General features: G+C 38.7%; 1 protein-coding gene across 4 annotated transcripts in view; it reads right to left on the bottom strand.

The window, feature by feature from the left end:
* The window catches only part of cacna1ia (calcium voltage-gated channel subunit alpha1 Ia), a 285,196-nt gene that overhangs the window by 100,414 nt on the left and 168,643 nt on the right, over nucleotides 1-16,139 (bottom strand). For all 4 annotated transcript variants that reach the window (XM_067415070.1, XM_067415065.1, XM_067415059.1 and 1 more), the window contains 5 exons: nucleotides 15,142-15,239; nucleotides 12,620-12,779; nucleotides 6,060-6,402; nucleotides 5,592-5,684; nucleotides 117-465 (listed from right to left, as the gene is read on the bottom strand). In XM_067415070.1, coding sequence (XP_067271171.1) covers nucleotides 117-465; nucleotides 5,592-5,684; nucleotides 6,060-6,402; nucleotides 12,620-12,779; nucleotides 15,142-15,239 — 1,043 coding nt within the window. The remainder of the gene's footprint in view (nucleotides 1-116; nucleotides 466-5,591; nucleotides 5,685-6,059; nucleotides 6,403-12,619; nucleotides 12,780-15,141; nucleotides 15,240-16,139) is intronic.

The following is a 16,139-nucleotide window of genomic DNA, read 5'->3' as shown; positions in this document are numbered from 1 at the left end:
AAACGGTTATTTATAAAAAATATAGTACGTTTTTGTTATTTACTCCCTAAAACTGTAAGTTAATCTTGTCTATGATCCACTGTCATTTCTTTGCCTCCAATTTTATTCTTACTCACTCTGAGCTGAATGGCAGTGATGTTTTTCTCCACCATTCACATTAGCCCCTCCCCCTGTCGATCCTGCGCCTCCTTTGCAACGCCCCCTCCCTCCCCCAGGAGGAGGGGCTTTGCCACGGAGCATGTAGTAAAGGGCGGCTGAGCGGCGGCGGGCCTTGCGTAGGATGTGACAGACCAGCTGGAAGAGCTCTTCGTAACAGTCTCCGGGCTCAATAAGCGAAGCAAGCGTGCTGGAGGACAGGTAGCGAGCACGTTGCTCTTGCATCAGCTGGTGCTCTCGCTGTTTGGTCTCTGAAAACTGAGTGGCAATGACCACCAGGCACAGGTTAATCATGAAGAAAGATCCAATCTGTAACAGGGAGAAGAAGAATAGAGATCCTGAAAATAATGCCAGTCACTCTTGCATTGGTCAAAACTCTTAAAGTTGCAGTCACATTTACAGTCGTCCAGCAAATTTTCACAGCCAAAATCCAATCCAGAGCTCAAGCTGGTCATGCAATTTTGCTGTGTTGAACAAAAAAAAGTCACTTGATTTGAAAGTGACTTTTCTGTGATTAATAAATCACTATTGACACTAGACAATGGACCTTTTTTGCTTGCGAAAATGTCGCTAATGTGACCACACCTAATGTCTTTTTCTTCCGCGGAAAAAAAAGAAGAAATGTTGAAGAACTTTCTGGTACTGGTCATTCTTTTCTGAAGGTCATATAAGAGCTTTGTTATTCATTGACAACTCTGGAATTTGAATCAGACTTATTTGGATCTGCCATTTAATTTGATGATTCAATGATCACAGCAATTATGAGTTTATCCAGAATCATCCGATTTTTGAACAAATCATTCAGACTAATTGTGTAAACCATATCAATCAATTCAACCAATGTGACTCCCAGAAGAACCCTGATTCATTCACATAGCAGACTTCAGCACTTCTCTCGGAGATGGCTAAGGCAGATTTTCACTGAATAACTTTTTTGTCTTTTTGTTGCACAAAACTATTGTATGACTTCAGAACTCTTGGGGAAAAGTCCTATAGACCACTTTTGCGATCCTTTTATGGTGCATTTGCAATCCTCTTAAAACTTGAAAGCTCCATGCCACATTCAGTATAATTGCTTGAAAAACATCAGGATATTCTTTTAAAATTTCTCATTTTGTGTTCTATGAAAATATGTCAAAAGGGTTTGAAACTGCAAAGTTAATTTCCATTTTTGGGTGAACTAAACCTTTAAATATATTTGTATATATTTACATGCATTTTGCTTTCATAAAAAATAAATAAAAAAAGTATATATATATATATATATATATATATATATATATATATATATATATATATATATATATATATATATATATATATATATATATATATATATATATATATATATATATATAAAGCTTAATTCTGTAACCATAACTCTTGCACTGCATGTGAAGTCTCAGCTGCTTTAAATATCCAGATCTACATGACACCAAAACCCCTTGGAAGCTCTCTAAACGCAGTCTGTGCTGCAGTCTTTGGCATAAGCAGCGGCCATTGCTGTCTAGATGAGCTGCTAAAAACGGACCCTATGTTTGAAGAAGTCAGCAGACGCCCAAACAAGAGCCTGTTTTGTTGTGTGTGCGCCTGTACCGCTCTGGCTTTGATATGCTATAATTATCAGGCTTTTTCATAGCAGCAATACCTCTAAATATCTCCTAGTCCTCGCAGAGAAGGGCTAGATCTCTCTGCCAACGTAAAACGGATTAGAATCGGGAGGCTGAGAGCGAACCAGTTCCAGACTCATCGGAACAGAGAGCCTGCTCTTATATCATTCACCATTCATATCACTGGCATTTGTCAACATGCAAACGCACACAGATCTTGCACACCTTAATGAAAGCACAGCCTGGTTCCAGCTTATGTAGGGATCAGAGAGGACAGAAGGGATGTGAGGAGGACAGAGAGGGTGGAGAAATGAGGAGTTGTGCATATGTGTGTAGGGCAGCTGTGCAGATGTATCCTGCCTTCACATCTGCTGTCCTGATTTGGGATTCTAATGTGTGATTGGACTGCACCTAATCAACTGCCAGACCTCTGTTATATGCAGATAGACACCTCCTTTCCTTGCTCTCACCTTTCCTATCATCGATTTTACTGTTACTGTTTAATGCACACACACACACACAGGATTGTCTTCTGCACCTCTTTTCAATATGCTATGAACATATTTCTGTCAGGACCACTATCATCAAAGATGACTGAAAATTGGCATATAGTTTGGATTGACGTTGTAGTTCTATTCTGGGCAAGAACTGCCTGCGTATCCATGCAGCCTAGCATGGATAAGAGTATCGATAACCTCTCTTAGTGTAAACAGAACAGAACCAATATTAGGTATTGCAATGTCATTAATGTTCTTAATGACAGTGATTTAATGTAACAACATAATTCAAGAAATTAGTCTGATTTGAAGAGGAATATCAGAATGCAAATTCTTTCTGGAGGATCTCCGACAGGATCCTTTTAAAAGGATAGTTCAACCAAAAATTTAAATTGTCATCCTTTACTCACCCTCATGCCATTCCAAACCTGTACTTTATGACTTTTTTCTTCTGTGGAATTATGTCTTCATGTGAACTTAACTTATTTGAGTTAATTTACACCTTTAAATCCCAAATGGTGCCAACATAGAAGAAATCAGCGCTGTAACTTTTACAATATAAAAAAAAAATATATATAACAAAATCATCTGACAGTGCTTAGAAAGAAAGAAAGAAAAAAGACAAAGAAAGGGTCAGACATACAGAAGGAACAGGGCAGATGTAGAAAAGGGGTCAAAGGAGTGCTGGTTAGTGAGTATACTTCAGTTCTGTTACAGTTGGATGAACAATGACAGGTCATGATTTATACCCTCATTTAATATTGTTCTTACAATGGAAGCAGGCAGAGTGACCTTAAGACTTCCTATCCAAAAAAAAAAAAAAAAAAACAGTAAGCAAAGCCAGCCGTTTCATTATCCTGCCATTAATTTGTAAATGTGTGGAGAGCTTCGCCAATAGATTTATACAAAATAGATTAGTCAATAAAATAATAATAATTAAAAAATGAATATGAATGATTCTGATTCATATTCAATAGTGAAACCCATAAGCAGAAAGCCAAAAACATACAATTTTGTTGCACGAAATAGGATACAATACATTTAATCTAATTATTTGTGATTAAACGCACTGATATGTCAGAGAACTTCTGAAGCCAGAAAAACTGGGCACATAGATTTAGAGCCTGAATTAATTGCTCCGATGTTCAATAGAAATGAAAGGATGTGTATAGAAGTGCATCGGCGGGGTGTGGGCTGTGTCGGCACACTATGGCCCTCTCTCTACAGGTACCGATGGCTGGCTGTGTGGTTGCCAGGTTACAGACAGAGCAGGGCGTCAAAGAAGTAAATAAAAGTGCTGAGGGATAGTTTGCGCACAAACACACACACACACACACAGAGAGAGAGAGAGAGTCAAAAGACACATCTTGCTCCCTCAAGCAGTGCAATAACATAAGAATTTGGCTGTTGTTTCAAGCTATGAAGGGGGCGCCAGCGAGCGTAAAGCGTCACAAACTAACAGCTACCTTAAGCTAAATGATATTTGATTTCAGAACAATACATCTTGTGTTTATTTTTACAAGCGGCTAGCCAAAAGTACATAAAGTAATTTAAGAACTCATAACTGCTCTCCTTTAAAAAGATTTCAGAAATGCGAAACTTAAAAATCAAGAATAATTTTTTTAACAAAAGCTTAAAGGTACACTGCTTAGTCTCTTGCCTTCACTCAGTGTCGCATTTCACCAGTCAAGGTACTGCTGGTGCATGCTGGTAGGATCACAAGACAGCTTCACAGGGTGCATGTCAGGGTGGCAGGGTCTCTGTCAGGAAGAGTGTGAGACTGCCGTGATGGCGGCAGGGGTCCGCTAGTCTGATGGGCTCTAATTAACTGCTAATGCTTTCACTCTGCTGACCTACACAGGATTAGGCCCTGTCATTAGCTAGACACACACCCACATATACTCCGTCCATATACATTCCCTATACTTGCCATTTGTTGGGCTAAAATGGATTTCGCGACCCTCCAGCAGTGCCATCAGTTGTCTAACAGGCGTTTGAGTGCAGGAAATGGTAAAGGAAAGGAAAGCACAAATGTCTACAACAAATATCAGCAGGCCTCCCCACTATCGGACCTGCACATCTCATTGCTAAACCCATTCCCTTCCTCTTTTATTCCTTTAGTCTCCTGCTGTCTTTCAGCCTCAGATCCTTTTCCTCCTTATCCTCAGGGCATTTCTTCCTGCGCTCTCTCTTCTTTAATCTTGGGAGGAGACATTATCTGAAGCACATCTCACTGCAGGGCTGTCTAGTTCGCTGCTGTTCATACGATTCAACGAAGAGGGGCCGCCACGGTACGAGAGCTGGCTTTAACACGGCATCGCTAAACAAGTAGCAGATGCAAAGATAAATTCATTTTATAGTGTCCAGCTATTGATTTTTCACTATGTTGTTCATTGCCTAATTGATCTCTCCGGCTCCGTCGACTCCTAAATGTGCTGTTTGGCTAATATCTGCATCTTTGAAACCTTCAGGCCATCAACGGAAGACCTGAAGATTCAGTTAAGTTCAGTCTGTCAATAAAAGCTGGGTGAAGACGCATCTCTGAGGAATGAGAGTAGTGATGCTTTTCAAGATTTTAAACTTCAGTTGCAATACGCCATATGGCAGGACTAATCAAATAGATTCTATTCGCTGATACGTGGCCTTGCATTAAAACTACTGTATTAAGTTTGAGCTTACAGATGGAACTCTAAACACTAAATATGAGTCCCAAGTTTGTTTTTGTTTTTTTTCCTGGAAGAAAAAAGGAAATAATTAGTAGTAGGGATGCACAATATATTGGTGCCTCTGTAGTTATCGGCCAATATTTCGGTCAATAGGTTTTTTTCCCCCCATTTATTTAACATATCAAAATTAATATCCATTATTGATACTTTACATTAATGTTTTAATGCCTAATTGAACACTTAAATCAGTCAATTGCTGTATTATAATGTTTTATTTTTATTTATTTAGACAAAATAGTTTAGAATTTGCTATATCAGCCATTTATCGGATAACAGCCATAACATGAAAATAATCACTGTCTTAACTGTATTGGCCAGAATATTAATATCAGTGCATCCCTAATTAGTAGGCTTTGTGCTGAAAGTTACGGTCTTGTTACGTGTTAAATTCTATTTTTTTGTGTCCAGGGGAGAGACATGACCTTTTTGTTCTTACCAGTGAGACCAAACATCCAGTTTACCCTCTGGCCCTGTTAAAGGTCACCAAACTTCAGGTCTTCCCAGACAATACATGCCATATAAAACCACAGACTACAAGTTCTCAATAATTAGGACACATGCTTCATTTCTGAACACATGCATGCCAACATATAAAAACTTACGATGATAAGGAATATGAAGTAGATGAAGTTGTAGAAGGAATGAGCGTCCATGACGTAGTACATGATCTCCACCCAACCCTCTAGCGTGATCACCTGTACAAACCAGATCAGATCACATTCAGACTCTTTATACACCTGGTAAGATTAGTCTCGGATGATCCATCACAAGTCGTTAGGTGCGTCTGCTATTTGTGATTAGATTTTGAGGGAAGAATCTATATATAAATGTGACGTGTAGGTGTCCATGCACTGATGTCCAAACGCATCAGGATGGATTAGCATTTGCAACACACTACACATGCAGTTCTGACTTCATCCAAACAAGGTTTGAGTTACTGGAGGAGGAAAAAAAAAGTTTTATTGCATTTATACCTATATTTAGCTCTGCTGATTTATGATAGGATCACCCAAAACAGATTAAATCAGATGTATAATTCAAACAAATGACACTTGGCTCAGGCGCCATACCTGAAATATGACGATCCATGCGTAACCTATGTTGTCAAAATTTATCGCTCCTTTATGTGGGTTGGTGTGTCCCGTATGACAACGGGTGTAGTACTGGTTCCAGTTCACACAGAGCCCCATTGCAGAGGCACTGCCATTGACCAACGGCTCCGCGCTCAGTCCCAGGGCCTGACGGTGCAGTGCATCCTCTTTATCTAGACAGCACTCCCGTCCACCCTCTCTCCGAGCGGGCACATCGCTGCAGGACATGATGCCATTATCCTGGGCCAGAGAGCAGATGAAGGGCCGCTCGTCATCCTCCTCAGGCCGATAATATGGGGCGGGGAGGGTGATGCCAGATGTGCTGAGGACAAAACGAGGGGAGAAGTCAAGGTTTTTGGAAATACAGTGTTAAAAATGCATTAAATATGTATATAAATAATTACTATAATCATACATATACACATTGAAAACCAGGGATGTGCGAGACTAGTTGAGTAGTCGACGATACTGCTGCTGTTAGTAGACTTGAAAATACTAGTTTTTGCACATTTTATGTTTTTTTTATATATATTTTTACAAAGTCTGTGTAAATTACTGTCAAATCTTAAAATGTTACATCTTAAAATGTATATATTATTTTGAAAAGTGTCTTCAGCAGGAAACAAAATTATTTAATTATATCTCAGATTTTGCTTGCGTTTGTTTTCTCTGTGGAACTCGGGTTCAGAGAAAAGTCCATTCGGAAGATGAGTAAGGTGAGGGAGTATTTTGAAAGTTTACACAAAAATATATTTTTTTTCTCTGTCATGTAAAAGTAGAATAGCAATGAAGCTTGCTTATAGGCTTGTTGCAGTACCGGTCATGAGGGAAAATACGGTCAAACTTTTATCTCGGATTAAAGGAGACACTTACTTGACACTTGAACAGTTGCTATATCAACATCCTAACAAAGAAAATGGTTAAATAATGTACAGTTGTCAGAAAACGTCAAGCTTTTCTTGGGATTTTGCCACCCATTTTTACAGATACTTCTCATACACGAGAAGTGTGTTCAAACGCAAGTGATTGCCGAGGTAAAGAACAACAATAACATGCTGACTAATGTGGACTACCTTATATTTGAGGAAATATGTTTATAATAGGCTATTGGATAGGCTATTGGTCCTGCACAGTGCACAGCCTATTGACTTGAATTTGAACAAATATGTAAATGATCTGCATTTATATAGCGCTTTCAACAGACCCTATGGCCATCCAAAGTGCTTTACATTTTTGCCACACATTCACCCATTCATACACCGACTGACGATTCAGCTCACCGGGAGCAGCTGGGCTTAGGTGTTTTGCTCATGGACACCTCAACACTTGGTCAGGATTGGACCACCAACCTTCTGGTTTGTAGACAACCTACATGAACCACTGAGCCACTGCCGCCCAAATCTATACCCAGTCTAAAAAGTCAAACGTTGCTTAAGTGAAGTTTAATATACAATGATAATCCAAGACAAGGACATTCCATGTATCTTGACCTATTTTTAGTGGCATACAATATGGGATTTGACTGTTTATAGATGAAGTAGTCTATTTCAAAGGGATTGCACATAGACTGTCTCTGGAGGTGTAGAGTAGTTGGTTGCAAAATTTCTGCTTAAACATTAATGAAATGTATATATACATATATACAAGTTTTACATAGATAAATAGGGCCATATATCTTAAGGGTAAAAGTAGCTCCTAACATATGTATTATTTACTTTTTTTTTTTTTTTCCAGTAAGTAAATAAGCCTCGTTACGCTCCACAGCAACATGTTTTTGTTGTTGCTTACTCTTTTTTTTCTGTTTTCTGCAGCAACCGATACGTTTTTATATTCTTCATCCTGGCTGAAGCACTTTGTTTCAATCTATTAATAATGTAATCAGCCTATGTTATAGTTTCAAGTTAAATATACTAATATTAATAAGGTGAGAGTCTTGGATTCCTTATGTTTATTTGACCGTGATTTCACATTTCATGTTTGTATGAAGGCTAAACATTATAGGACGAACATTTATAGACTTGGCAAATCAATTTTGCAGAAGTTTGTAGGTACATAAATCCGTTGTGGGCATTCTTGGCAGTTTTTCTGAGGCTTTTACATTGTTCATATTGATACAGGAATTACATCGTATCGACTGAAATTAAGAAATATATTGTGATATCAATTTTGGCCATATCACCAGCCCTAGCTAAAACTAGCTCCTAAATCTGTGAAACACTAAAACCAAAACCAAATCACAAACAATTCTAAAATTGTTGTTGTTGACAATCTGCCTCAGCAATCCACCCAAAGACACTGAACACCATTGAGGCAAAAGAGCCTTGGGTGCTGAGGCTTTTCTTCATACATGCAATAAATATTTGGATTTATAGATATTAATCTGCTCTGAATTTAGGCCAGACCTAGAGTACATCCCGGTATCCTGGGAATGGGAACCAGCTGAAGTGAAGAGTGGCAGAGGGATGAAGAAAACTGTCAAGGTAACTATAGGTGAGTCGGCTGCGTATATGCCTCCTCTTGAGCTGCTTAGATAGACCACTTGAACATGCTCCTGCTGAACTTTGTTTATAAAACTTAGGTTAAATTATGCAGTCTTTTGAAATGCAGACAATTAGCTGAACATAATAGTTGTTTAATTAGTGACATTCAACCTACATTTTAAAATCTTAATTTGAATATGCCAACATTATACCTTTTTTCTAAAATATTTCTGTGACTAAATCACTGACAGAGACCCGCCCTCCATCAGCCAATGACTGTGTGCATAGTTAGTAAACATGATGACATCATCCATAGCAACGAGGATGCTACTCTTAGCTTAAGACTATCTTCCATTGTAAAGGTTGGTCTTTGGGAATAGGTTTTAAGAGAAAATTCTTAGCTAAGAACTACTGCTATTCAGGAGAACACTTTGTGGTAAGATAAAATGGTTTATGAATACGGCCCCTGAGCAGTATACAGAATGGACTAACTCAGAGCAACTGTGCTTGTGACCCATTGAGGGCAGCCTGCCCCTTAATCACAGTGTACTGCCCAGAAATAGCTGTTTCCATCAGCCACTCACCCTCTCATTCATATAACAGGGTCACAATGACTATATACCCTCCCTTTCCTCCTCACTCGCTCCTTCTTTCTCTTATTCTCTCACACATATCCATGTATTTGCAGCAACATGGCCATTTTTTTGCACACCACACATAAGTATTGCACATGCAAGTCACAGTCACACTGAGCAATCAATGCCTCTATTTCTTTGAGGTCTAGACAGTTAATCTAAATGCATACACACACACACACATACACAAAGCTCCCATGACAGCCATGTTGGAGGTATTGGATGCCAAGAAAGGATTGGTTCATCATCCCCAGGGTGTAATTCTCCCCATTCGGACAGAGGATTCCTCCGCAGACGCTCAGCTCGATAAAGGGCAAGAATGTTTCTGCTGTCGTGGAGTACATTTTTCCTTTGCCCTTCAACAACACACCAGCCAAAAGATCGGAACCATTCGATACCAGTAATGAGCAATGGTATATCAGGCTGCACCACAAAAAGCGTTTTGTCTAGGTAGATCACCGTGGTGACACTCGTGCGAGGATATGCGTGTGCGCATTTCCAACTCGCAAAGCGAATCAATGCCTGTGATGTGGCAAATTGAGTCAATGCATCAACCATCAAACCAGACGTATAAATTCCCACCATGGGCTTTGTGTGGCACACACTGAGATATATCTCCTATAAACGTCAGTTTGCGTTTTCAGGACGACAGTCAAGCCGGACAGCGCGCCACCATTTTCCTTAAAGAGCTCAGTGGTATAGCGGCAACCAGGGGGATTGGGATAGAAAGACATAGAGAAAGAGAATCAGTAGGTCTGTCAGGGCTCTGCAAGGAGTGCTGGAGTGTGAATGATGTTTGTTCCAGTGCCAGGGCTCGGGCACAGCGTGGCAGCACACTAAGACGCACAGCCCAGCGTGGCACACCACTAACACCCCACTGTGGCACAAAATGCCATTCCACTGCCAACGACATTGCCCTCACACATTGGGATAATGGACCAATGACTGACAAGCTGTTTGTGAGCCGTCACAGGTGGGCAGGTGTTAAGGAATGCAGTTTAAATCGAGCCTCAGAGATCAGTGTGACTTTGAGGGTCGACTTTTTAAAGGAATTGCTTTGGTTGGAGTCATTTTCAAAGGTTCAACTTAAGCAATCTAAACTGTATTTTTGGTGCCTCTATCTTGGTTAATGATCTTAAAGTCACCATGAAATGAAAACTCCCTCTTTTTTCAAAATGCATGTTATTAATCTTATTATAAACGATTCATCCATGCTTGTTTTATGTTTTTATTTTTTTGACTATTCATTTTTAATCCAAATATTATAACTCAAATCTTCCAGATACAAATGACAATTCCGTCTGGAGACACGTCAGATATCTCCACCCGCTTATACCTCACCCCACCACAAATCAAATGCAAGCTTGCATTTATTTCTGAGTGCAATGCCTACGTCAAAATCAAATAACCAAAAACAACCAAGTTCCCACCTTAGAGTGTTTCTTTTTCAATAAAACTTTACATACAGATGTACGTCAACACGGAAGATTTCTCCCTACTTCTGTTTCATTGTGACTTTAAGGGTATCACTGTCAGCAACTACATGAAAGATATATTGAAATAGGTGCCATGAGGAATCACACCTTTTGTTTCAATCCAAGCAAATTTAATTTGTAGATTTACCTTAAGACTTGTGAATACCACAAAAACAGGTTTTTTTTTTTAAAGTCTACTAACAAAAGTGTCCCTTCTGAAGGCAAATTGACACGAACTAGTAATTTAAATGCAATAAAATTTAATAACTAAAGGTGTAAACAGCTTTCTTTTAAGTCAAAATGAGAACAAAAGTGTCCCTTCTGAAGGTAAATTGACAAAAACTAGTAATTTAAATGCAATAAAGTGTAACAACTTAAGGTGTAAACAGCTTTTTTTTTAAGTCTAAATGAGAACAAAAGTGTCCCTTCTGAAGGCAAATTGACAACAATTAGTAATTTAAATGCAATAAAGTGTAACAACTTAAGGTATAAAGCAAGCTTAAAAAGCAATCTTATAAACTAGTTTGCTATAGCAAATGCTGGCAACTGCCTTCTCTTTGGGTTTGCTGGGAGGGGATGCGATTAAAATGATATAATTAACAAAATGGCTGAAATTGCTTATAGAACCTTTTAAGATGTTTCTTTTTATATACTTCAGATATATGTAAAACTATGAAGTAATAACTTATGGTACATACATTTCGATAATCGGAGAGTGCTCCAGCAGCTAACTGATGGTATGGTTACATTGTTATGGTTACGTAATGTTTGAATCCAAATAAAAATATATGAGCTCTTGCGATCTAACTTTTGCACAGGAATTCCTTATATGATACGTTAAAAAAAATCAGTATAGTACTTGTTCTTTCAAACCCCATAAAATCAAGTGATTCTTCCCCCACCAAAAGGGAAGGAGAATGCAGATTTTAAAAAGACTGTAAGATGATAACAGAAGAAAGTCTCTCAAGAGACTATGATAGACTCTCATTTCAAAACACTTCATCATCCTCTGACTGTAGTGCCAGCCCGTAAATATATTTGCTGCAAGACAATAAACGACAATTAGACCTCAGCTGATGTGTAAACTCAGACATGCGCTTCTTTATCCCACACACATGCGTACAAACAAACGCACAGGGTGTCTCACACACTGCCATGCACTGTGATTCCTTTCAAATCCAATCACAAAGCAGCGAGAGGCAGGCAGACCACGGTTGGCACGGTAACCTCAGGCAGACACCCACTCATGAATATGGACGCCAATCTGAGTTTTAATCAACTGGAGCCATCGACTGGGTGGAACCTCATTTGCATATTTAGTGTCAGGTAGACAGTAAAAACAAAAAGATGAGAGGAGAGATTGAAAACTAGGGTACAAGTGAGAAGATGAGTGAATTAGTGAAAGAAAGACTAGTATATTAAAAACTTTTTGGGAAAAAAAGGCGAACATAGAACAAGAATCTCATGGAACTGAATGAATCATTTGTTTATTGGCCTCCAATGTCCACATGATCTCAAAATATCCATTGATCACATCAAGTATCCCTTCTTAGAAAGAGAGGACATTTGAAATACAAGTCCAATCCAATGATGGAGTGATCAGGCACTCTGAAATGCATCTTTTAGAAGATCCGGCCTCATAAATTCAATCTTTTTATCCTTGTAAACTGTAATCCAAATAAACCCAGTTTGGATTCTGTGCCTATTTTTGCAATTAAACTATACTTGGGAACCGTACATTCAGTTCTCTCTCTCTCTCTCTCTCTCTCTCTCTCTCTCTCTCTCTCTCTCTCTCTCTCTCTCTCTCTCTCTCTCTCTCTCTCTCTCTCTCTCTCTCTCTCTCTCTCTCTCTCTCTCTCTCTCTCTCTCTCTCTCTCTCTCATACACACATACACACACACACACACACGCTCCCTTAAGCCCACCAGCCCTCCTCTTTTGGTACTCACAGTGTGAAGTTCTCCTCTGGGTAACAGCGATTTCTTAATAGTCCAGCCCACAGCTGCACTCCAATGATGCCAAAAATGAAGAACACAAAGAAACAGAGCAGAAGCACATTTCCCAGCATGGGTAGAGTGTCCAGCAGCAGGTTCACCAGGATACGCATACCTACACAAACACAAAAAAAAAATATAATGAAAGAATAGATTAATCTTACGAAAGATTTACAACACTGCTGTATTCATTTATCAAGAAAAAGTTTATTTTTCGTCTCATTTCATTAAATGTAATAACATTTCCTGTCTCTGAGACTACCTCATAATATTACTGAGCAAAAATATAATTCAATCAATGTTCAGTTTTTCACTGATTACACGTGCATTTGTCACACTGCGGAAGTTAATGACATTGCCACTCAGGTTATTTTTACGTCATTCAGACATTTGTAGTTTTTTATTTGCATATAACAATTTGTGTTATTATGACTGTTCACCCTGTTGTGACTCTTGACAGCTTGTCATCATAAAACTTTGTGTGTTTGCTTCTGCAACAGTGGGATCGTTTGTGTAAGGTGATGGTGTGTTCATGTGTGTTAGTGAAGCACTGCTGAGATTGAATGAGGGGAGTGTGTCCGTTCTGATTGGAGAATAGAAGCATGCGATTACCACAGTGTGTGGGGTTGGGGGAATACAACACTGATGGAAGACATTAACACACTGGTGTGGTGTGTGGAAACACTAAACATGCTATAAACATCAATGTGGTGGACAGGTGAAGTGACTAGTGCTGTTAATATCTGGACCTCTGGATTGAAAGCAAAATTGTGTCTTTGGCCGCTTATGAAAAGGCAATCACAGTTAAAAATGACAGCAACAGGAGAGAAGAATATGCATATATTTTCTTTTATGCTCTATTTGAATATATTTTTTATTTCTTATTATCAATGTTGAAATTGGTTGTGCTGAAATTCTTTGATGATTACAAGGTCAACAGAATAGCATTTATTTGGGCAGAGTGTCGACTTACACCAAGGGCAAACAGCCTGCTTTGGTGGCAAGTATTATTTGCACTAGCACCGCCTAACAATCCCTGGTTGGGCTAAACAAGATAAAGACACACATATTTGAACGTCTTCAGTGTAGTGAGTAAAGCGTAAGGCTTAAGGATCTAGGGTTTGACGTGATCGACTTGGGTTCTTTTGTTGAGCTCTTTTCCCTTTTCCCATCACATAACACATCAGAAAGGCATTTACTTTCAATAAAAAAAGAAAGAAAATGTTGTGCGAGTGGAAATAAATTGCTTAACGAAATGTTTAATATTAACACAAAGTATTTAATGGGTAGGTGTAGGGAATGCTTTTATTGTCCCATTAAGGTGGCATCCATTTAATCATTTTAATAAATATAATAATTTACACTCTGTTATTATTGCATCCGGTTAATGTACAACAATACTGAGGTGCAAATAGTATGCATCTGTCAAAATAAATTACAAATAACATCTAATTACCATTTACACATATTGCAAAGAAATGATACTTTTACATGGTGCAAATAGAATATATCACCATTTTCCCTTAGTATGAAATTTCAATTAGTGTAAATATAATCTAGTTGCTATTAAAATTTGGTGTAAATAGCATCTATCATTAATTGCACATGATGTAAATAGCATCTAGCGGTATATGCACTTAGTGTAAATAGCAATTATCGTTAAGAAAATACAGGTTTGGAATGACATGAGGATGAGTAAATGATGACTGAATGTTCATTTTTAACGAACTATCCTTTTACGAAGCTTTGCATGAAACCTTGCTATAATTTGGCATGCTACATGCACAGCTAAGTGGATGTTTGGATGTTAATTCGATTATGCATGCCTACATGCATGAGGGAGTGTGTGTAACTGTGCTTGTGTGTTTGTGTGTGTCTTTTTATTTCCAGACACACAAAGACCTACATTCTAAAAACATTTCCTGAACCCCTCCCCTTGAACACTCGCTATCTCTTCATCAAGATTTCGAGCAGCAAAATCCAATGCGAGCTAATTCAGTTAGCATTTATATTTCATGCGCTACACCATGGCCATGGGCACTGAAATATTGATAAATCCTGAGCTTCTTATGGAAGCTCAAAAAAGGCCACACGTTTTTGAATGGGTGTGAACGTGAAGCAGAGGAATATGAATTATGGCATTTGTTCAAGGACAACTGTTTTTCTACCCAATTACAAAGAGGGGATTAATCTGGCTATGCTAATGGTGGTGGCAGTGAAGTAATATCTCTGAAATCCTCTTTGATTCATTCCTGCTTTGCTGCTCTGGAAGACCTGCATGCCAAACACAAAGCTACACAATGCACGCTACCGTGGTTTTGATGGGACAGGGGTTGAAGCTGACACATAAGGATGCTTTTGAGGCTTGGCATTAACACCAGAAAAATCTGACACACAATGAATCAGAGCATGTCTAACATCTGAGGTTTGCAGATCATAGATTTTTGGGTAAAAGTGTATGTGTGTTGTTTACTCACTGGGTACTCTGTTGATGGCTTTGAGAGGTCTGAGTACACGCACTGTTCTGATGGCGGAGAAGTTGATGTTCTGGAGATCAAGGGAGTATTCCACCATCCTGAGAAATACAAACATACATACAATTACTGTAAGTGTAAACTAACTGAGTGTTGCTTCTGCCCGTGTTGTAGATGTGACGCGCTCATTAAAAACCAAGACAAGACAGAGACCAGAAGAGAGTTGAGTTTGAGTCCACATGTTCTCGAGTCCAAGACCAAGACCATGGAAATGTGGAACCTGACCCTTATCTGGACTTACTCTTGACTCTGCCTTGAATGACACACTGGCTTCTGCCATCCTTTTCATGACTTACTTAGTTGGTCTGACTGGTCTAGTGTGATGGTTTTAGAGGGGTTTTAACCTTCTAAATGGCATGTACTTTCATTTAAAAAAAATTGTTTGTTTTTCATTAAAAATTATGTCATCATAATTTGAGTGGAAAAATATGATGGTCTGTACACATTGATACATCAGTGATCAGTCACATTTGATTATTCTATTAGTGACCTAATATTTATCAGGCATTTTCAGTTTGAAACCTTGAAATCTTTGCAAATTTAATAAAAAACATAATTAACAAAAACCCTATAAAATCACATATGCATAAGTATTTACAGCCTTTGCCATGACACTCAAAATTGAGCTCAGGTACATCCCGTTTCCACAGATCATTCTTGAGATGTTTCTACAATTTGATTGGAGTCCCCCTGTTGTCAATTCAGTTGATTGGACATGATTTGGAAAGGCACACACCTGTCTATATAATGTCCAGTGATGCCAGTAATGCGTTACATAGTCTAATCTAATGTGTTACTATTTCCAAACCAGTAATTAGATTAAAGTTACTTATCCAAGTCACTGTGAGTTACTATTTTAGTCTTTTTCCCTAGTAAAAACCAACAGCTTATCAACATTCTCAGCCCGAGTCCGGCTGGAGCCTGTGTTTTTTTGTTTTGTT

The sequence above is a fragment of the Pseudorasbora parva genome, chromosome 2 (assembly GCF_024679245.1).
Source record: "Pseudorasbora parva isolate DD20220531a chromosome 2, ASM2467924v1, whole genome shotgun sequence".
NCBI lineage: Eukaryota > Metazoa > Chordata > Actinopteri > Cypriniformes > Gobionidae > Pseudorasbora > Pseudorasbora parva.
The sequence above is the reverse complement of the archived record's forward strand: the minus strand, read 5'-3'. Positions and strand labels throughout refer to the sequence as shown.